General features: G+C 52.5%; 7 protein-coding genes across 7 annotated transcripts; 5 read left to right on the top strand and 2 right to left on the bottom strand.

The window, feature by feature from the left end:
* Positions 1 to 35: 35 nt before the first annotated feature.
* On the top strand, positions 36 to 2,165 carry J4E90_004873 (uncharacterized protein; the record flags this gene model as incomplete). Its single annotated transcript, XM_051434434.1, has 6 exons — positions 36 to 103; positions 154 to 226; positions 279 to 422; positions 476 to 1,363; positions 1,412 to 1,601; positions 1,648 to 2,165. The coding sequence occupies 6 exons, from the start codon at positions 36 to 38 to the stop codon at positions 2,163 to 2,165; spliced, it is 1,881 nt and encodes a 626-aa protein (XP_051291690.1).
* Positions 2,166 to 3,047: 882 nt separating this feature from the next.
* On the top strand, positions 3,048 to 5,299 carry J4E90_004872 (uncharacterized protein; the record flags this gene model as incomplete). The annotated part of the gene is made up of 4 exons (XM_051434433.1): positions 3,048 to 3,125; positions 3,172 to 3,228; positions 3,275 to 4,583; positions 4,632 to 5,299. 4 exons carry the CDS (start codon positions 3,048 to 3,050, stop codon positions 5,297 to 5,299), a joined length of 2,112 nt encoding a protein of 703 aa, XP_051291689.1.
* Positions 5,300 to 5,486: 187 nt separating this feature from the next.
* On the top strand, positions 5,487 to 7,721 carry J4E90_004871 (uncharacterized protein; the record flags this gene model as incomplete). Its single annotated transcript, XM_051434432.1, has 5 exons — positions 5,487 to 5,528; positions 5,704 to 6,109; positions 6,158 to 6,698; positions 6,746 to 7,632; positions 7,690 to 7,721. 5 exons carry the CDS (start codon positions 5,487 to 5,489, stop codon positions 7,719 to 7,721), a joined length of 1,908 nt encoding a protein of 635 aa, XP_051291688.1.
* Positions 7,722 to 13,678: 5,957 nt separating this feature from the next.
* J4E90_004870 (uncharacterized protein) lies at positions 13,679 to 14,865 on the bottom strand (the record flags this gene model as incomplete). The annotated part of the gene is made up of 4 exons (XM_051434431.1): positions 13,679 to 13,770; positions 14,126 to 14,212; positions 14,265 to 14,562; positions 14,767 to 14,865. The coding sequence occupies 4 exons, from the start codon at positions 14,863 to 14,865 to the stop codon at positions 13,679 to 13,681; spliced, it is 576 nt and encodes a 191-aa protein (XP_051291687.1).
* A 626-nt stretch (positions 14,866 to 15,491) lies between these two features.
* Positions 15,492 to 17,218, top strand: J4E90_004869 (uncharacterized protein; the record flags this gene model as incomplete). Its single annotated transcript, XM_051434430.1, has 3 exons — positions 15,492 to 15,593; positions 15,643 to 16,127; positions 16,186 to 17,218. 3 exons carry the CDS (start codon positions 15,492 to 15,494, stop codon positions 17,216 to 17,218), a joined length of 1,620 nt encoding a protein of 539 aa, XP_051291686.1.
* A 341-nt stretch (positions 17,219 to 17,559) lies between these two features.
* Positions 17,560 to 18,532, top strand: J4E90_004868 (uncharacterized protein; the record flags this gene model as incomplete). Its single annotated transcript, XM_051434429.1, has 3 exons — positions 17,560 to 17,605; positions 17,661 to 17,782; positions 17,837 to 18,532. 3 exons carry the CDS (start codon positions 17,560 to 17,562, stop codon positions 18,530 to 18,532), a joined length of 864 nt encoding a protein of 287 aa, XP_051291685.1.
* A 361-nt stretch (positions 18,533 to 18,893) lies between these two features.
* J4E90_004867 (uncharacterized protein) lies at positions 18,894 to 20,679 on the bottom strand (the record flags this gene model as incomplete). Its single annotated transcript, XM_051434428.1, has 2 exons — positions 18,894 to 20,129; positions 20,314 to 20,679. 2 exons carry the CDS (start codon positions 20,677 to 20,679, stop codon positions 18,894 to 18,896), a joined length of 1,602 nt encoding a protein of 533 aa, XP_051291684.1.
* Positions 20,680 to 21,252: the final 573 nt, after the last annotated feature.

Raw genomic sequence — 21,252 nt, 5'->3', positions numbered from 1 at the left:
GCATCTACGCCCACAGCGCAGCCCAATTCACCATCATGGATCCCAGCCAAGCCGGTGGGGGAGGGTCCAACAACTCCAGCGACTTTGTGCGCAAGCTGTACAAGTAGGTTGACGCGCCCATGCGCGCTGTGCTTCGCGCTGAACGTCATCTAGGATGCTGGAGAATGGGAGCGACGAGAGTGTAGTACGATGGGGAAATGACGGCGACAGTTTTGTCGTCCTGGAAGTATGCGCCTCGGGCCCTCAATATCGTGGCAGACTTGCTGACTCAGGAACAGAACGAGAAATTTACAAAGCACATTCTCCCCAAGCACTTCAAACATAGCAATTTCGCCAGTTTTGTCCGCCAGCTGAACAAGTACGATTTCCACAAAGTCCGTCACAACAACGAAGAAAATGGACAGTCACCGTACGGGCCTGGAGTATGTGGCATCCCTGGATACGTCTGCGGGTATCGTGGCTAACAGCCCCATAGGCCTGGGAATTCAAGCACCCCGACTTCAAGATGAACAACAAAGACGCGCTCGACAACATCCGTCGAAAGGCCCCCGCGCCGCGAAAACCCAACCAAGCCGCCGCGGAAGAGTTTGCGCCCTCGCAACAGATGGACATGGTTAGCGGACAGTTGATGGCCACGCAAGCTCAACTGCATGCGCTCGAGAGTCGCTACAGTGAACTGAGCATCCACCATTCAATGCTTTTGCAAGAGGTCATCGGGCTACAAAAGACGGTTGTCAACCACGAGCATGTCATGCAGCAGATCATGACTTTCCTACACGGCGTTGATGCGACGCAAAGGAGGAACAGCAAGCTCGTTTTCCCCAACGGCACCGACTCGCAGAACGGCAGCATGGAGCCCGCCGCAGCCAACGATGACGATAACCCCGCTTCTCCATTGCAGCACGCTTCTAAACTTCTAAGCGAAACAAACGCAGATGCTATGCTGAACCCCAGAAACCTGGAGCAGATGAACGAGATCACCATGCGGATGAACGGCACTTTGACAACCCCACCACCAGATATCGCGCGAGCAACACTGCGACCGACGAGCCGCGGACCGCCATCAGCAACTTCGACCAACTCAATGCGCCTCGAAAACCTCGATAACCTCGTTTACCCTGTCGGTTCCAACCAAGGTATTGACCCCATGTACAGCGAGCACATCAACAACATTCCCTATGCTGCCCCGCCCAAAGCAGTAGAATCCAGCGAACCCAGAATGCCAGAGCCAAAGAGGAAAAATGCTATTCCAGATCCAGGATGGATTCGACCGCCTCAGATTCTGCTCGTTGAGGACGACCCCACGTGCCGTCGAATTGGAAGCAAGTTCTTGTACGCTTTCCACTGCTCCATCGATAGTGCTGTAAGTCATCTACTCTCGTCGTTTGTACGCCATGCTAATTGAATCCAGCTCGATGGTTTGGAAGCTGTCAACAAGATGAACGCTGGCTCAAAGTACGATTTGGTCTTGATGGATATTATCATGCCAAACCTGGACGGTGTATCAGCATGCCACTTGATTCGACAGTTTGACACAACCCCAATTGTGGCTATGACTTCTAATATCCGGAGTGACGACATCTCCATGTACTTCCAGCATGGTAAGAGGAATTCATTCATTTTCAGTCTCTGTACTAACATCTTTAGGTATGAACGACGTTCTCCCCAAGCCGTTCACCAAGGAAGGTCTTCTACACATGCTAGAGAAGCACCTTGTTCATCTCAAAAAGCCAGTCGCTCAGGCTGACGGAACCATGGTCGCGCCCCAGCCTGTGCAAATAGCGCGTCAATTGGTGCTCAAAGAGGAGGATTCTCCAGCTAAATCTCCACAGACGGTCAGCAACTGGAACTCACCCAACCAAATGCCGGGCGTCTCTCCTGTAGGCAGCACAGTTCCGGACGACTTTGCGCAGGCAATGCGAGGCCAACCAGTCCAACACCCAGGTCCATATGGAGTGAACCCCATGCATGGGAACATGGGATACAGTACCTCACCACACATGCAAATGCAACAGCAGCAACAATCACAACTAGCGCCGGGTCACCGCCGTCAAGTCTCGGAAATATCTGGAGGCGACGACATGAACAATCCAGCGAAGCGTCAACAAATGTACCCTCCCCAAATGCCACAGCAGATGGGGTCCATGCAACCACGCCCGCGTTGATAGCAGGCGCAACCATACGTTCAGGCGGTCTCGCCAATCAAGCCTCACAACGAATGTGTTGCAGCCACCTGCTACAGGATGACAGGTGTTGAGCATATGTTGTACTGCTGGACAAAGGCGATCCAGCCATTTTCAGGGCCGATAGTCGTGATCGGCTCTTGTATCTACAGGAGAAAAAGGTGCAAGAATAGGATAGCTCAGGGAGCTGTCTGTCAGGGTATTTTAGGACCTGCAAGTCTGAGGCGTTCGAGGTCATCTATCCATTGTTTCAGGTCCGGGTTGGACGGTTGCTAGAAAAATACCCTACTTGCTAGATAAACAATTGTATTCTTCTCTCCGATATAGGGAGGTCAAAGTAGCCAATGTCAAGAATATGTATATCACTTGTGTTTCGCATTTCCCTCATTGTGGGCTATCTAGAAAAAGACTGAAGACTACCCATGTCTCTGGATATCAGAAAACTCTGACAGCAGCTACTGACTCTAAAACTGTTCGTATAAAGCTACAGGTCTCGCATTGCATGCCCGTCTTGGCCATTCCTTCTAGGTGCAAGTGTCGTCGCAATAAGCATTTCCGAGCACATGTCTGCCCTGGTGGTCCAGACCTTGATAGCCAGCCCAGAAGGCCGCGCACGAGCATGTTCGAGAATCATGCGCAGCGGCTTACCCGCAGAGCCACCCCGCTAAAGGATCTGAGACGTGACAGAGACCCGAAGATCTGGTAGGCGTGGTGGTCCCTGGTCGGGGGCTTGTGACTCAGCGGTGGTGGTCAGTTAGTGGGAGCTTTTTGGAAGTCGTAGGCCAAACCCCTCCACGTGCACCACGAATCTAGAATTCTAAGCGCCCCTCGAGCACTTGCGCAACACACTACCCAAAAGTGAAGATGCCACCGAAAGGCAAGAAAGGCCAAGACAAGGGCAAGTCCGGCGAGGAGGAGCGCGATGAGCCGCTGCAGGCTGTGGTAGGTTGCGCAACGCAACTGGTCGCGAATTATGCTAACCTGGTAGATACTCGCGGATCCTTTCGAGACACGCTTCAGTCCCTTCACACTCGAGCACCCAAGAGTACGCACCCCCCGGATACTGCCAGCTGTACGCTGACACCTGCTAGTGTCTTCTGCCCCTCGCGAATACCCCGCTCATCGAGTACACGTTCGAGTTTCTCGCCAACGCCGGCGTGGAGGAGGTCTTTGTATACTGCGGCGCACACAGAGAACAGGTTGAAGACTACATCAAGGCCTCGCGATGGTCCTCCAAATCATCACCCTTCTCGCGACTGGAGCTGATCCAGTCGACGTCACATTCGATTGGTGATGCGATGCGAGATCTGGACAGCAGAGGCCTGCTGGTTGGCGACTTCCTCTTGGTCTACGGCGATGTGGTCAGCAATCTGCCCCTCGAGTCTGCACTCGCAGCGCATAGGGCGCGGCGGGCCAAGGACAAGAACGCTATCATGACCATGGTGCTGCGCGAGGCAGGCGCGACTCACAGGACAAAGGCCCAAGGCACAAGTCCCGTCTTCGTAATTGACCCTCAAAAAGACAGATGCCTACACTTCGAACAGATGCCGAACCGAGACCAGACGCACTACCTCTCCATCGACCCCGAACTGCTCTCCACCCACCAGGAGCTCGAGGTCCGCCAAGACCTGATCGACTGCGGCATTGACATCTGCACACCCGACGTGCTTGCATTATGGAGCGACAACTTCGATTTTCAGGCGCCGCGCAAGGGCTTCCTGCACAGCGTGCTCAAAGACTACGAGCTCAACGGCAAGACGTTCCACACACACATCATCTCAGATCACTACGCGGCAAGAGTTCGGAATCTACACGCATACGAGTCGGTCAGTAAAGATATCGTCTCGCGATGGGCATACCCGCTGTGTCCGGACAGCAACCTCGTTCAAGGACAGTCATATCGGTTACAAAAAGGTAACACATACAAAGAGGAGGGGGTCATACTTGCACGCGACTGTGTCATCGGGCCAAAGACAGTCATCGGTCGGGGCACCAGCATAGGCGATAAGAGCGTCATTACCAACAGCATCATCGGAAGGCATTGCCAAATCGGCCGGAATGTCAAAATTGACGGAGCGTATATTTGGGACTACGCCAGCATAGCAGACGGTAGTACGGTTACTAAGGCCATTCTCGCAAATGAAGTCTCTATAGGGCGCAGATGTACCATCGAAGCTGGTGCTCTGATCTCATATGGGGTCAGCATCAGCGAGGGTATGACGATACGAGGAGAGCACAGAATCACAAGAGCAAAGCGGAGACGAGAACAAGGAGAGGAGGTCGTTCGTGGCGATTCAGACCCTGCGATAGTTGGCGAGAAAGGCGACGGCTTCGAATTCCACGACTCGGACGAGGATGATGAGGACGAGCTGGTGGATGGTCTGGCCACCAAGGGCTCAAGTGAGTGCATTGTCATCAGCAACTACCTACATTCGCTAACAGAGATAGTGTACACTTTCTCGAACGAGTCAATATCCACAATCAACTCAGATTCAGAAGCAGACATGATGGGCATGGAGCGCCACGACAGATCTGCGACGAGTAGTTTCCTGTCTGTGGGCTCAGCCGACAGTCAACACGCGGCAAACTTCGATCACGATGCGTCTGCGAGTATCTACGATTCGCTAGTCGAAGGCCATGAATCCGCCAACATTCAACTGGAACTCACAGCCCTCCGCATGAGCACGAACGCGTCGGACCACCAAGTCAGACGCGCAGTCGTCTCCTCCTTCGTCAAGCGCGTCACCCAGCTGACCAAGTCGGGCGAAGCGATCAAGAGTGCCGTCGCGCAGGTCTTTGGACAGCACAAGGAGCTCATCGACCGCTCCATCTTCGACAAGAATGCTGAAAGCAAGACGGATCAGATCGACTTTATGCTGCTACTCCAAGCCGACCTATGCAACAAGGAGAACGGCGACGCGATCCTGCTGAGCGCATCAACAAAGCTTGTCGAGTTGGACTCGATAGAAGAGGATGGCATGATACAATGGTGGGAAGACGACAAGAGCACCGAGAACGCGGACATGGAGAAGGTGAGGGAGAAGACGAAGAGCTTGATCGACTTCTTGCAGCAGGAGAGTGAGGATGAGAGCGAAGAGGAGAGTGACGAAGACTAGTGCTTGCTACGGCACGATAGACGTTTGGTAGATTAGGGTCATTACTGTAGCAGATGTTCAAGCCCACGAGCCTATGTGGAAAAGCAATGCTAGCATGAAGTCACGAAAGTCTATGTCGGTGGCCGGTTTCATGTGAGAGCATAGGCGACACCATTATAGAGGCACGTCTCGGCCGTTGTTGTCCGCAATGGACATTTGGGCTGCATCAAGCAAAGAGGATGCCTTGAGGGTACACTGCGTTTTACTATAATAGACTGGTGACACGCGAAAAGGTGTGTTCTAAGCGCGCGGTGAAATGTGGAGAACGCGGTCAGGTTCCGGACGCCCCTGGACTGTTGCCTCCCAGAAGGCGCTAGGGCCACCCCGATGAGTGCCCGCATCGAGGACCAGCAATCGACTGCTAGACGCCATCTCTCACTTCCTGTGACTCCTTCCCTTCTGTGCTGCTGACCAATACGCTGCTGATTCCGACCACCTGTACCGCCACTCACCACACGCGCCTCAGGCCTTATCTCGTCTTTGCACGTCGCTCCTTTCGCCGCCGCCTGTCAAGCCCGCGTTCCGTCATCAGGCGGGACTCCTCCATCATCACGCCGTCCACCACCCTTCGCAAGCGGAAGGCCGACGAGGCAGACAACTACCTCAGCCCCGCCGAGGAATACCCCCATAAGAAGACCAATCACCCTGTTGTTACTCTACCAGCCACGCCCACAACCGACGCCGGCAAGATGGACTCGGACGACGACTTCAACAGCTCCATGAGCGGCGACGACTTTGACGACCAGGACAGCGACCTGGACTTGGAAGAGGGTGCGCATCCCCCAGCTGCCGCCGAAGACACGTGCTAACACTGCCCAGACTCGGACTTTGACATGGACCAAGATGACGTCGGCTTTGAATCACAGGACAAGGACATCAAGCCCACGAAGCAGGCCTTCGAGGTAGACTTCAAAGTCTTCGACCCCGCCCAGATCCAAGCACAGCAAGACAAGCAGGTCGACGAAGTCTCGAGCATCCTCGGCCAGCCACCCGAAGCCGCCGCCATCCTCCTGCGGCACCTGCGATGGAACAAGGAGCGCCTGATCGACCAATACATGGAGAAGACAGACGAGGTCCTAGAGCTAGCGGGTCTTTGCCAGGACTCTACCACCAATCCGCCCAAAATAGAGACGATACCAGGCTTCGTCTGCGACATCTGTTGCGACGACGACGCGAACCTGCGGAGCTTCGCCATGAAGTGCGGACACCGGTTTTGCTTGGATTGCTACAGGCAGTACCTCGGCACCAAGATCCAAGACGAGGGAGAGGCTGCCCGCATACGCTGTCCCGGAGAAGGCTGCACTCGCATAGTCGACTCAAAATCGCTAGACCTTCTCGTTACGGCAGATCTCCAAGACAGGTACGCGATGATCGCTCCACTTTCCTCCGACATGCTCACAGTCGTAGATACCACACCCTCCTCACGCGAACCTACGTCGACGATAAAGAGAACCTCAAATGGTGCCCTGCGCCCGACTGCAAGTACGCCGTGGAATGCCCTGTAAAGAGCAAGGACCTCACCAAGATCGTACCAACAGTACACTGCGAATGCGGACACGACTTCTGCTTTGGATGTACATTGAACAACCACCAGCCTGCACCTTGCGCGCTGGTGAAGAAGTGGGTCAAGAAGTGCGAGGACGACTCAGAGACCGCCAATTGGATATCGGCCAACACTAAGGAATGCCCGAACTGTAACTCTACAATCGAGAAGAACGGAGGGTGCAACCACATGACGTGCAGGAAGTGCCGCAACGAGTTCTGTTGGATGTGCATGGGCAAGTGGTCGGAGCATGGCACGAGCTGGTACAACTGCAATCGCTTCGAAGAGAAGAGCGGATCCGAAGCCCGCGACGCGCAGGCTAAGTCCCGGCAGTCGCTCGAACGATACCTCCATTACTACAATCGCTTTGCGAACCACGAACAGTCGGCGAAGCTCGACAAGGACCTCTACCTTAAGACGGAGAAGAAGATGCAACAGCTACAAAACTCATCAGGCATGTCGTGGATTGAGGTGCAGTTCCTTGACCAGGCTTCACATGCGCTTCAACAATGCCGACAGGTGCTTAAGTGGACCTACGCCTTTGCCTACTACCTCGCCCGCAACAACCTAACGGAGATCTTTGAGGACAACCAGAAGGATCTGGAAATGGCCGTCGAGAACCTCAGCGAGATGTTCGAGAAGCCAATCGATCAGTTAAAAGACCTCAAGGTCGATATCCTTGACAAGACTTCATACTGCACTAAGCGGAGGATCATCGTCCTCAACGACACAGCGGAGAACCTGAAGCTCGGTATGTGGTCCACACGCCTCCATGCACTCCTCCCTGAACTACTGCTAACCTCAACAGGCACATGGAAATTCAACGTAGACCTAGTCTAGAAGCCTCCTAAACCTCGATCACAACTGCCTCTACTCACGTTTACGAGTACCACAAATACTCTTGGACTGAGAACACGGGTATGGCAGTATTAAGGATCGCTGTCAGGAGGTCTGCGCACGAAGTGCAATGGGCTAGCAAAGAAGATGAAGTTTCACGCTGTTTTTACGTTGCATGGTCGGTTCCACTGGCGCTTGGAGAGAGGTATGGCATTGTTTGCATGGCGTTGATCAATCTGTGGTAATCAGCGGTTCAGCGGGCTAGGCTTAGCATTTTATCTTCTTTTATGTTCGACATTTCCACATACTCGACGCAGGTTCAGAGAAGATATCGAATTAGACGTTCAAATTTCAGTGTTGCTGTTGCTCTGGCGTCGTAATGGAGTGCTGTTTGATATTCGAAGATTGTCAGTGGCTCTCGCTTCTATGGGTCCTTCCACAACCAGAAGATGGTAACCAGATTATGCTGTGCAAGGGAGGGCAAACATTTCCGCTTCTTTTCTTCCATTCTCCATCGTCTCACATACGTGCGCAAATTCTAATCCAAATCCAACTTCTACCACGACCCAGACGCCGACATCGTCGCCGCCGAGGTCGACATTTTCGTCGCGAGCGACGTGAGTACCTCCCGGCCCCCCTATGATCACCCACCCAGCACTAACAAAATATGCGTATAGCTGATAATGACAACGCAAAATACCCATAGCCAGTTCCTGGAACTTCCGGCCGAACTGCGACTGATGATATACTCCTACGCTCTCACCAACTCAGTACCGGTACTGGCTACTGTCATCAGCATCAACACTGACGGCGGCTCTATTCAAGTTCCCAAACTCTACGCACAAGGGGAGTATCACACGCGGTACACTCTAGAGACCCCCCAAATTCCAAAAGCCGAGTTCAACCAGCTCCGATACGTCTGTCGACTTTTGTGTCAAGAAACGCGGGGTTTGAGCCTGCGGTACAACGAATTGGTTTTCATGAAAGAGCCAGGAACGACAACACCGGCACAAGCAATATGCGCGAGGTTTTTAGATGCCATTCCTGCCAGTTCACAAGCGAGAATCCGACAGATTACGGTCATCGCGGGCACAGTGACGCCCAGGCCGTTGGAACACGCTTCGATCACTAGGGATTGTTGGTACGATATCGGGCAGCTGCTCACGGGCGGCGAATACCCTATCATACACTCGTTCTGTCGCGCCAACCCAACTGCGAAAGTCGTGCTCCGCTATGACACTAGGCGTATAAACAAGTTCGGACACGAAAAACCTCTTATGGTAGGTACCAGATACGCGCTGCTTCACGCTAGCCTACGCTTCTTCTTGCGTGGCTCTTCGGCTGTTGAGGCAGGGTTGCTCGAGGCAATGACAGGGGGTTCAAGTCATCCTCAACATCACTATCCCTACGGGTTGTGGAGAAAGATACATGTTTCCGAGTGGGCAATCGCTACATGTATGATACCAGCGATAAAAACGACTCCGGATGCTGAGAAGATCTTCAAAGGGGCGCTATTGGACAATTTCAGAGTCACGATTTCTAGATGGTATCGTGTGCCGAGTCCTTTGTGGGTGATGAAGCACGAGTGGTATGCGGCCGTGAGGTGGGAGTTTGAGGAGGGGTGTTAGACGCGTTGGAGAAGTGGAAATGGAAGAAGAAGGGTCATATGGTGCACAACATTGGCTACAGGCAAGATATAGCTTCGTTTTTACACCTTACTCCCCGAACACCAGACCACCGATATGAAAACCCCATCATCATCCTCCATACCCCTCATCCGAGCGCCTTCCCCGGTACCCCCATCCCATCACCACTACCACTCATCATCTTCACCAAACCAAGGCCCTCCAGGCATGTTCATACCCCATCCGGGTTGGCCGAATGGATACGGATCAGACATGCTACCATACATGCGTGGTCCGTGGTGGTACGGGGTAACGCGCGACCTCCTCCGTAATTCCGTTGAGTAAGGAGGGCTAACGCTGCGGTAGTTGTCTGAGCGATATCCGCGACGTGGCTCCTCGTGGCGATTGCGTGGTGGGGAGACGCCGCGGCTGTATGCGTAGGGGTTGTGTTGGGCCCATTCTTCGGGGGTGAAGCGCGGGTACATGGTTGGTTCGGATGGGGATTTGAGCTGGGGTGGATTTACTGGGAGGTGGTGCTTTGGTGTTTTGTATCGTGGAAAGTAGCTAAGAGATGTAGTGAAGAATGAGTTGGCTTTGTTGATGTGGTAAAGGTGCAGGATAGCTCTGTGCTTTTATACGTGGGCTACATGATGAATGCATGGAGGACTGTGGCCGAAGTATGAAGTGTTGCGACAAGATCGGGTGAGTTGGCGGATGTTAGGATAGCGATGCGCTGTCTCGGAGTGATGATTGTGGTATTTCTGAGGCGCGGTAAACAGTTGAGACATTCAACACAAACTTGCTCTGGACGAACGACTACTGAAAGATACCGTCATTGATTTGCATAGGAAATAGCCGTAACCGACGGTCAGAAAGCCAACATATTGCTGGTATCCTTGCAATGTCTCGATCGCCTTCGATACACTTTTTGTAGCTATGAGAGACATTTCGACCGCAAGAACTCCTATCGAAGGGCGATGGCGATAGAAATGCTACCTAGGTACAGTATGCGCGCCCATGGTCAGACCAGCCGTCTGAGGTCCTCACTATGCCCAGGTGTGGTCCATTGCGGAAAGTGCCCACCGTTGTCACCACGAAAAACTCGATTCTATAGAGTTTCCGTGAACCTTTGATAGCTATCACTATGTAGTCGTCATGCACAGTCTTGATCGGACATAATTTGACATTGTATTGCCCGAACATGAAGATTGTTCTTTCTCAGAGTCCCGAGTCTAGCCAGACTCCTAAATCAAGCCCGTATGACCTAAGTTTCGGAATGGTATCAACTAACTCACTCAGAGTAAACTGAGCGTATGATGGGCGTGTCATGTATAGAGCGGTCTGGGTTGAAATGGTGATGATCAGGAATAACCAAATGAATAGGACGATGCGACAACCCCTAGTTGACCCAATGTGTAGAGCGAGAATCAACTCCAAGGGCAAAGGGATAAGGAAGATGCCATTTCGTGGCAGAGATATTGCACTGAATAGCGTCGCCTGGACACAGGCAACCATGGCAAGGATTGAAAGCTTGTGGCTCTCAACCCATACCCTGATATCCCATTGTCGATTTTTCTTGTTTTGGAGGACGAGTGGCGCAGCGTAGGAGATGGATCCTCCACGCAAGTCTTTCTCGATGCGTCGACGCAGCTTAGCTTCGGTAACTGTAAGGACTTCATCATCTTCCTCGCTTACGAGTCCAGTCGTTTGTTCTCGCATGGTAGATGCAAGTTCTAAGACAGCCTTGTATTCTCCTGCAACGTTTTCTTTCTCTCGTCCTCGTTTTTGCATGACCATGTAGGCTCTGAGCCACATGATGTAGAGCCTTGAAGTCTAGACTATCATGAGAATTACCATGATGAACAATTGAACATAAGAAAACCCCCACTTATAGTCCTGCACGAGTTAGCCAGAAGAAGGGGGCTTCGCGTAAGATGACATACCGATACAGCTTGACACATTCCATTATTACGCATGTAGTCATAACGGTACGTTCTGTTGTTATATGCCCATAACAGTGAAGACTTATTGGAAGTTACACTGAATGCTTGCTCTGTATGATAGACACCATTGCCTTCTTGCAGAGAGGGAGCTGAGATGTTCAGGACAGGAGGTGGTAAACTGATGCCCGCGAAAGTCGAGTTCGTGATATTTTCGCCGTTCAGACCGTATTCTGCAGTATCTTCTCGTATATCAGCAGCATTCGTGCTCCCTTAGGTAGCTTAGCTTACACCTAGACACATTGTACAGCAAATCGCAGACTCCAGGAGTACTGCTGTCAACCCCGGTAGCTCCGTAGCAGAAGTTAAAGTTCGAGCTGATTGTCTCAGGTGAAGAAATCACTGGCTGATTACCAGGAAAATCTGCTCGAGCCCAGTCAGATTCCGAAAGCTCCTCAATACCATGATTTCATTACCTATGTTTCGGTCAGTGCTTGATGTGACACCATGGTCGCTATCCAGCTGCACGCGCCAACCGTCATGTATAACGAAGTAGGCGAAGGCGAAGGAGCTGAAGCGAATGTAATCGCCTTCAGTGGTGTTAACAAATGCTTCAACGTTCGCGCTGTAACCAGTCATTGCACTGGCGAGGGTCGGATACATGAATGTCAATACCATGGTATACACCATGAAGACCATGGCTACCCTGGAATGCAAGTCGTGACGTGTCACAAAATCTCGAATCGTATAGATGATAGCGAGGAAAAAGCCGCCGCTTGGTAAGAAGATTGTCCGATATGTTCCGAACGTAACTGGTGTAAGTTCCATGGATGTCGTCACGTATTTGGCGAAGACGCGCCACGATATATACGCGATGAGCGCCTGACCACCACGTCCTAGTAGCTTGAGGGTAGTTAGCTCTCACGTTCTTAGAACATACACCTAGCTGCCTGGCCTGGGGTATGGCGGCACTCACGATATCCCAGCTGATGTCTATAGCCTTCACTTGTGTGAAAGTCATATGACCCCATCCCAAATTAATCTGAAAAAAGCTCGAGCTGCTCAGATATCGAAAATGTGATGGATCCACTGTGAAGGCACCATCGGGCAAACAAGCGTCTAGTTCGACGGGGGCCTTGGAAGTGAGATATGACAACCATGCCAAACAAAGTAACAACGTGACCATTCCAACTACGAAAAGTAGCCACGGTCCAAGCCAGCGCCATTGTTTACGAATGTCTCCAGCTGCTTGCCGATGACTTTCGCAGCAGGTCGTCCAAAAGCGTGATATTCCTATGCAGAGCGTGGACCCGATGTTTGAGGGGTTTAATACCATTGTAGAAGCGGAAAGATGAGTACTCGCCTTTCGCGAAAAAGCATATGCAGGATTGCGCATCCGATGTAGGTGTAAGACTGTCAATAGCACTGGGAACCAGGGCCTTGATAAAGTCATAGATAAAACAAGACCGCGCGTTTCTTCATGCACACCATCTGTAGGCAGACCGGGCGTAGTGCTTAGACGTCCTTCTGCTGACTGCAGCACCGCCTTGTTGGTCGCACTGGGGCCCATTGCCCAACGTTTTCGGTCAGATAACGGTCTACGCAAGTCTTGTGCATCGGCAGATTACGATCCTTAGGGACAGGATATTGCTTGCGCTTTTGTGTCCGGTTCTATTCATCGCAGCGGCGGCGGTAGTGGTGGTGGTGATGGTTGTTATCGGAGTGGTGAGCTGTGCATCGCGTGCAGCACAGATGTTGCCCAGGTGGTTGAGGGGCAGTGGGCTGTGGCACTCCGCCACCACATGTGCAGATGGCATACAGCCTTACCGGCTCATTTATTGAACGTACACGCATAGCAGTATGTCTATATTGCTGTGAACACTGGTGACCTCCCGACGCACATGTGCAGTTGAACGCGACTTTGAGGCACTGGAGGAAGGTAGCAGTGGGATGACGCTGTCGCGCCAACGCTAACATCCTCAAATCGGCCCGCGGGCCCTTCAAGGGCGAAGTCACCACGAACGCCATGGCGAAGGCCTCAACACATAATCATTGATTACATATCGAACAACTCCAAAGGCGACTGGTAGTGAGTACCTAAATACAGTCCGACAACTTTATTGATGCGCGACAGACGTGCCTTCCGCTTCCAACCACCATCGCTCATCAAGCAAAGGTCATCTCTGGCTTATGTCTCGCCACCTCTGCCTTCCGGATGTCGTGGTAGTCCATATTTCCAAGATCAGAGGTTGTGTTTACTGACACCAGCGGATCATCTTGCGATGCAGGTGGAATTTGCCTCTTACCACCCCAGATGAATGTTCTGACGGTATTCAATGTTCCTCCTAGCGGTCTCTGGGTGGCGATCCTCGGCGCGCTTGGATCCTCGTGCTTGTCATGGAGCGCGTCGCTTCGCTGGGGACTCCGCCCGCTGCTTCTTGAGGATCTGGAGAGCCTTAGCACCGACAGGAGACGGTGCCCAAATCGCTGGAATACAGTATCCTGCTTTCTTCGGTCATCATCGACAGGATTGGTGATGAAGACTCCGCGGATAACAATAACGGACGCCATTATGAGCGCGACGCAGGATTCGACCATGAACCAATACGCAGCCCACACCGGTGCAGTTCCGAATGCTGCCGCTGTTGTTTCGGTCAACGAGCCAACGACCCGTATCAATGCGCAAACAACCATTACTGCCGAGAGACCCATCAAGGCCACGATTGATAATTTCCGAGAAAACGACATCATCGACTGGTTTACGACAACAATGGGAACGGTAACGACTAGAAATCATGAGCCTTCGAACCGGGGTAATGAAATTTCTGGCTGTATGACTTACTGAGAATATCGCCTATGATGTCAAGGACGCCAACAATGACGTTACCCGCGACACTTCTCTTATGCATCTGGGCATCCCCGCATTTAGCTGTATGAAGTCAGTACTTCGCGTTTTAATCATGGACAAAACATTGACTGACCTGCGTCTGCACCAAAGTGTGCACATATGACGACAAAGTTGACTACGGCATAGATCCAAGCAATGACAAGAAAGCCTGCGGTAATCCAGAAAAATCGTACGACTCTGACCGACAGTCCAAGGGTCAGGCCATGGAAGAAGTACATGAAAGCAAATTTGACTAGATAGATGGAATTCCATCCGAAGATGGAGAATATGAACGCCCACTTAGGGATGTCCAAGATCGCAGGAACGTCCTCCCGGAATGGGATTGTCTTCCTTTGGTTTATGGCTTCGACGAGATAGAAAGGATTAAGAGCCTTGTGGACGCAGGCGAACGCTACTGTTAAGCACAGCGACGACACCAAGACGAGTCCATCGTCCCATCGTATTTTTCGGCCTCCAAAGATGCGAATCGCGAAGCGCACGAATACAGAAAGAATGGCAAGTCCAAAAAGGAGTCCAGTTGAGATCTGAGGTATTCGTCAGTATTGAAAATATTCGGCAGCACGGGGAGTGCATACCACGAATGGCACCTTGTCGATTCTACCAGCATGTTCGATGGCGTACTGTCTGCCAGGCACGTATTGCGCGGGTGGCAGTTTCGATGGATCAATCGACATGACTGGAGAGATGCTTTGGTAGGATGAGATCTCGGTGAGAAGACTAAACGATATAGCTACAGAACTTCAGGCGGGACGTCGAGACCTAATAAGCACATTGCAAGATGTGGGATCACAGGCGACTGCATATAGGCTTGGGGCTGAGAAAACTTGGAAACAGTAATTGCATTCAGAACAGATAATTGCCTGCTCATCTCTTGCGCTAATCATTGGAGTCGCGGCTTCGTGTGCTGGATGGTGGTGACAGCCCGGAGCTGTTGCGTGTGGGGGCTATGACCGGTCGGCGTCGGGTAATGAAGCACGAATCACAACATACCCAAGAAACCGACGACTCGGTAGCATGTTATTAACCGGCATGGGTAAAATCATTTCAGCTGTCGGGGTGCATGGCATTGTAGTACAAGACTGCGGTGTTTGTGCTATAGATAGTGCTGACATGCATGTTGCTCAAATAGGGCTAGCGCCCTACCCGTGCCGCCCCCCAAGGCTACTTCCTCGTGCGCCTTGCACCTTCGGCGACATTTCAACATCAACACTCGCGAGATCGAGCCCACCTACTCGTGCTTCTGTGCCGCCCTCGGCAATCTTCGTTGCACAAAACGTGAGTAAGCATGACGTGGGTCAGCATGCCAGCCGTTATGGCTGTTGCCGCCGGAGCCTTCGTCATGTTTGTAGCCAGCTTAATAGGTAATCGGCAACACATCAAGAGGCTACAAAAGTCAGGTGCCGTAAGTGGAATCTTCAATTTATCGCAGACATGATTCTAATAATAGCAAGCCTATGCCCAAACACCATCCACTGTTCGGTCATCTCATCGTGTTGAAAGAAACCATTCAAGACTTGCCTCGCAACACTGTAATGCATGTGGTAGTACGGCGGATAGCAGAGTCATTCCCCGGCGGCGTCTTCTATCTCAACCTATGGCCTTTCAACGCTCCTCTCATGGTGGTCGCAAACCCTTATGTTGCATCGCAAGTAGAAGCTGCTTTCCTCAGCAAGCCGCCCAACATAAATGCTACCTTGGAGGTCATCAATGGTGGTCCGTCTCTACTGACAATGGAGGGAAGCACGTGGAAGAAATGGCGAGCGCTCTTTAATCCAGGATTCGCTGCTGGCTACATCACAGGACTTTCACCTGCGATCGCCGAGGAAGTCTCAACTTTCTGCAAACTTCTCCAAGAATGCGCAAAGAAAAATGAAGTCTTTCCTTTGGAAGAGTATACTCTTCGGCTAACATTCGACATTATTGCACGTGTTACCCTGTAAGTTCACCATTCAGTACGCTTGCAACATGGGGCAACTGCTGAACATCGGACACAGTGGCTCACGTCTATACTACCAAACCCAAGGAAGCGCGCTCGCAGATTGTCTCCGAAGACAAGTCTACTGGACATCGTTCGGCACAACATTCAACCCGTTCCGTCGCTATCTCAGTCCTCGCCCATTTGTTCAAAAGTACAACAATTACCGTATGAACCGATACCTCGATGAGGAAATCGACAAGCGCTTTGAAGAGTTGGCCAGCTCCCGCAAAGACTCATCTGGTGTTTCCCGCAAACAGTCGAGATCTATCATTGCGTTGGCCATGGACAAGTATCTCGAAGATGTAGAAGACAAAGATGAGATATCAGAATCGGTCTTCAAGCAGCTCGCGAAACCTCAACTTCGGTTGTTCCTTTACGCTGGACATGATACTACGAGTAGCACACTACTGTACAGCTACATACTCCTCTCGCGTCACCCAGAGGCCTTATCTAAAGTCCGTGCAGAACATGGCAAGGTGTTCGGATCAGACTTCTCGCTCGACATCATCACTCGGACTATCGCGGACGACCCCTCACTACTGAACCAGCTACCTTATACCTTGGCCGTCATCAAAGAGGTTCTACGCATCTTCCCTCCCGCCGGCAGCATGCGCGATGGCCGTCCAGATGTCTTCCTATCAGATGAGCAAGGTCACCAATATCCCACAGACGGCTGTAACATCTGGACCCTCACCTTAGCTTTGCATCATAACCCCGAAGTATTTGTGCAGCCAGAAGACTTCATTCCTGATCGCTGGCTAGTCGATTCTGAAGACCCGTTGTACCCGAAGAAAGCTTCGTGGAGAGCTTTTGAATGGGGCCCCCGCGCATGCATCGGGCAGACGCTTGCGCAGTTGGAACTCAAAATTGCATTGGTCATGACTGTGAGGATGTTTGATATCACGCCGGCGTATGAGGAATGGGACAGATTGCATCCGAGGAAGGGTATCAAGACTGTTGATGGAAACCGAGCGTATCAGGCTGAGATGGGGGGTGGTGGAGCTCATCCGGCGGATGGCTTCCCGGTTAGGATTACAACGCGAGCGTAAACAGGCCGAGAAGGATGCAAGGAACGAGGGTGATACTTTGTTGCAAGTTGCAAAGTACAACCTAGATAACGATTTGTATTATGTCCTGAGATGTGCACTAGCGGTAACAAGTTCATCCTCTCCTTCCACATTCTGAAAATGCCGTTTGAGGGTAGACTCTCTTCATCTCCACGCTCACCTTCACCTTCACCTTCACCTTTACCTTCACCTCCGATCTATTTCAATTCCAATGTCCGTGCTTCGATATCATCTATAATATCCTCCGTCCTCCGTACGCAACCTATCCCACAAAGTGACACTCATCACAGTCCACGAAATCTCGAGTCTTCATCAACGACAACATGGCTGAGCACGCTCGCGAAGAGCTTGTCAACACTTTCAAAAGGCGTGTACTCAGATAAAGCCTATCCAGAAATTGACTAACTCTACGACAGCTTGCTAGACTCGGGCGCATACTCCGACTTCACCATTACCTGCGGCAGCGATACGTACAACGTCCACAAGGCTGTGGTATGCACTCGATCGGAGTTCTTCAAGGGTGCGGAAAGGTTCGCTGTTAATCAGGTGAGTTATGTGCAACTCGTCGTGTGATGACGGCGCAATCGTTGACGCATGTAGCAGCAAGCAGCAAGTGCCAAAGCCGACCTCTCCGAGGACGATCCACATATCGTTAAGCGACTTGTCAAGTATCTTTACGAAGGCGACTACGATGCCGAGATAGCTGGTACGATACCTGCTAAAGCCCCCTCGCCGGTGGTGACCGCGCCCAGCAACGACATCTATCACTACGACTTTCCACACACATGTCGCCTGGGTTGTGAGCTGCCAGACTATTTAGTCTGCAATCATCATATTTACAGCGTAGATTCATGTGGCTCGTCCTGTGTCGACTTCGTATGCCTCAAATGCTGCCCGGACTGGACTTCTATCACAATACCCACAGCAGGCGCGTCACAGCTCCTTCTTCACGCCAAGATGTATGAGATGGGCGATAAATACGACGTCAAGGGTCTCAAGGATCTGGCCCGCGTCAAGTTCACCTCTATCTGCACGCCATTATGGAATGATGAGGTCTTCGCTCAAGCCGCAGACCACGCCCTCAACACAACACCGGATACCGATGTTGGTCTGCGAGAAGTGATTCGCAAGACCATCGTGGCCCACATCGAGCTGCTCAACAAGCCCGAGATTGCGGCTTTGCTAAGTAAACACACTGGCTTCATGTTTGGTGTTCTGAGACGCGTGGCTGAAGAGAAGGCGGGCTTGCAGCCAGTGACTGGACCGTTGTCGGATCGCCGTCGCCGTCGTTATTAAGACATGAATTGTCGATGCCGTGAGAGGGAAGCCCGAACCGACAGTGATGGACGTTAGGGTGTAGTAAGAACACCAAGACTCTTCTTCACAAGCAAATGACTTGCAGCCACGATTCAAGTAGACAGATATAACCACGGGACAGAAGCGAGGGTTGGAGGAGGAAAGATAGACCCATTCCAAATATCTAATCTACCTCACGTTGCGTTCCATATCAAGAGTAACGTACAGTACATCAACTTGTGTCCAATGAGATGGGAGACACATGCTCCATGTAGAAAACCAGACGCCGATACCGAACCCATTCCATTCCATATATCAGTAGACCCTCTTGGGTCATATTAACGATCATATCATGTCACATTTACTGGCTAGCGACGCGCTCCTTGACCTTCTCGAACATAGACTCCATCTCCTCGGCGATGAAGTCCTCGATCTCTTGCTCAAGGTGCTGGAGCTTGCCTCCGGCGCGGTGAGCGGTGCGGCTGGCAGACTCCTTAGCGCTCTCAAAGTCACCCTCGATCTCGGAGAGAGAAGGGATGGTGATGGTGAACTCAGACTCCTCCTCCTTCTCGGCAGCCTTCTTGACAGAGTAGCCACCCTTCTCAACAATCTCGGTGTAGTTGGAAGAGCCACCACCGTTCCAGGCGAGGACGTTCTTGGTGTTGCTTGGGACATCAGAGAGAGCACCGACGGTGGCGACGGAGATGAGGTTCTCCTTGAGCTTCTTGGGGGTGATGTCGGCGACAGCGTAGGCAGAGTCCTTGCTAGGCTGGAGAGACAGCATGTAGGCGAGGAGACCAGCAATGTGGGGGGAGGCCATTGAGGTTCCAGAGATGGTGTTGGTGGCGTGCTCAGAGCCGATCCAGGTGGAGAGGATGTTGAGACCAGGGGCGAAGATGTCGTTGCACTTTCCGTAGTTGGAGAAGTACGCACGCTCATCGAGGAGAGTGGAGGCACCGACGGTGACGGCCTTCTCAGCAGCAGCGGGCGAGTAGTTGCAGGAGTCGGCGTTGTCGTTACCGGCAGCGACAGCAAAGTGAATACCAGCGTCAACGGCAGCGTTGACAGCGAGGTCGAGGGTGGTGGACTTGCCACCTCCTAAGCTCATGTTGGCGGCGCTTCCCTTGAAGCCCTTCTTCTTGCCGTCCTTGGCGGCCTTGACAGTCTCAGAGTGAGACTTAGCAGCGTACTCAACACCCTTGACGACGTCGGACATGGTGCCGGAGCCGTTGGAGCGGAGGACCTTGACGGCATAGACGTGCGCCTTCTTGGCGACACCGTACTTCTTACCGGCGACAGTGCCGGAGCAGTGGGTGCCGTGGCCGTTGCCATCCTCGTCGGCATCGCCGTTGGGGATGGTCTTGCCCCACTTAGCACGACCCTCAAAGTCAACGTGCTTGGTGTTTGTGCCGGTGTCGATGACGTAAACGTCAACGCCCTCACCACCGTCGGCGGCGTAGAGGTACTTGTTCCAGGTGCCGAAGCTCAGGGAGTCGCGGTGCGAGATACGGGCGAGACCCCAGGGGGAGTTCTTCTCGACTTCAGGTTCGTCGTGGCCGAGAGTGTGGACCTCTGAGTCGCGCTCGATGTAGTCGACCTATCAAGTTGTTAGCGCCAAGTCTTATGCAGGTACAAGTACCTAGATGGCGTCACGTGTGCTAATGCGGAGCCGGAGCTGCCTGCGGAGATAAGGCCGCCCAGGCAGCGCTCACTCTAGGCCACCAACGCGCTGACGCCATCTGGGATGATGCAAGCTGGTAACAGCTGGGGATAGAACTTACATCGGGGTGGTTCCTGATGGCCTCGATGGTCTCGTCGTCGAAGTGGCCAGAGTAGCCCTTCATGCCGGCCATCTCGTAGACGTGCTTGAGACCATCGAAGACCTCAGTGGTAACGGGGAACTGCGAAGAGCGCTTTCGCAGCTCCATGCGCTCCTCGTTGTTCTTGGTGTGGACGCTCTGGACCCAGTCGTGGTGCTTGGAGGCATCCTTGACGTGCTTCTTGAAGACGACCATGTAGCTGTTGGGCACCTCCTTGGCAGAGGTCGACGACAGCACTGGGGCGGCATTCTTGTGAATGGTCTCTACGTTGAAGGTAGGCGACGCGGCGGCCAAAGCCGGTAGCGCGAAGACCAGGCTGTACTTCATGATGGCGGAGCTCGCACAGCGAGAACTAGAAACACAAGGGTAAAGGGGATGCAAGAAGCGTGATAGATGAAGGAAGGGGTGATGGGAGGGAGGAGAGTGTTGTGGAGGAGAGATGGGGATGCAGCTGGGGTAGCTCTGGCGATGGAGCTTCTTATCAGGACCTCGGTGCATGGCCCGGGCGCGCTAGGTGGATGACGCATGACCTATCCGCGCCCGCGCGAGTGAGGCTGGGGTGAGCTAGCGCACGCGCCATGAGTATCAGATGAATGATACATGGATGGTATCAGGACACCCGAGTGCCCTGGGATGCAGAGGCTGGCTGTGTCGGTGGAGCATGGCTTCACATATGGGTTACTGGGAGCCAACGTTGGTCTGACATGTACTGAGGTAGTTATCGATATGCCAGAGCAGCCGTGCCAGCCACACCTGGGCAATGCGTGCTCACGTGAGAGGCAATAGTCAGGAGCGCACCATGCGGCCCGCGTGAGACAGAACGCGTGTTTATCATAACTATGTTGGTAGGCGATATGCACAGCTCCTAGTGCTGGTGCACTGTTTATCAGTACCTTGCTT

This window comes from Alternaria incomplexa (assembly GCF_024043165.1).
Source record: "Alternaria incomplexa strain BMP 0042 chromosome Unknown scaffold_6, whole genome shotgun sequence".
Lineage (NCBI taxonomy): Eukaryota > Fungi > Ascomycota > Dothideomycetes > Pleosporales > Pleosporaceae > Alternaria > Alternaria incomplexa.
This window is presented reverse-complemented; position numbering and strand designations above follow the sequence as displayed.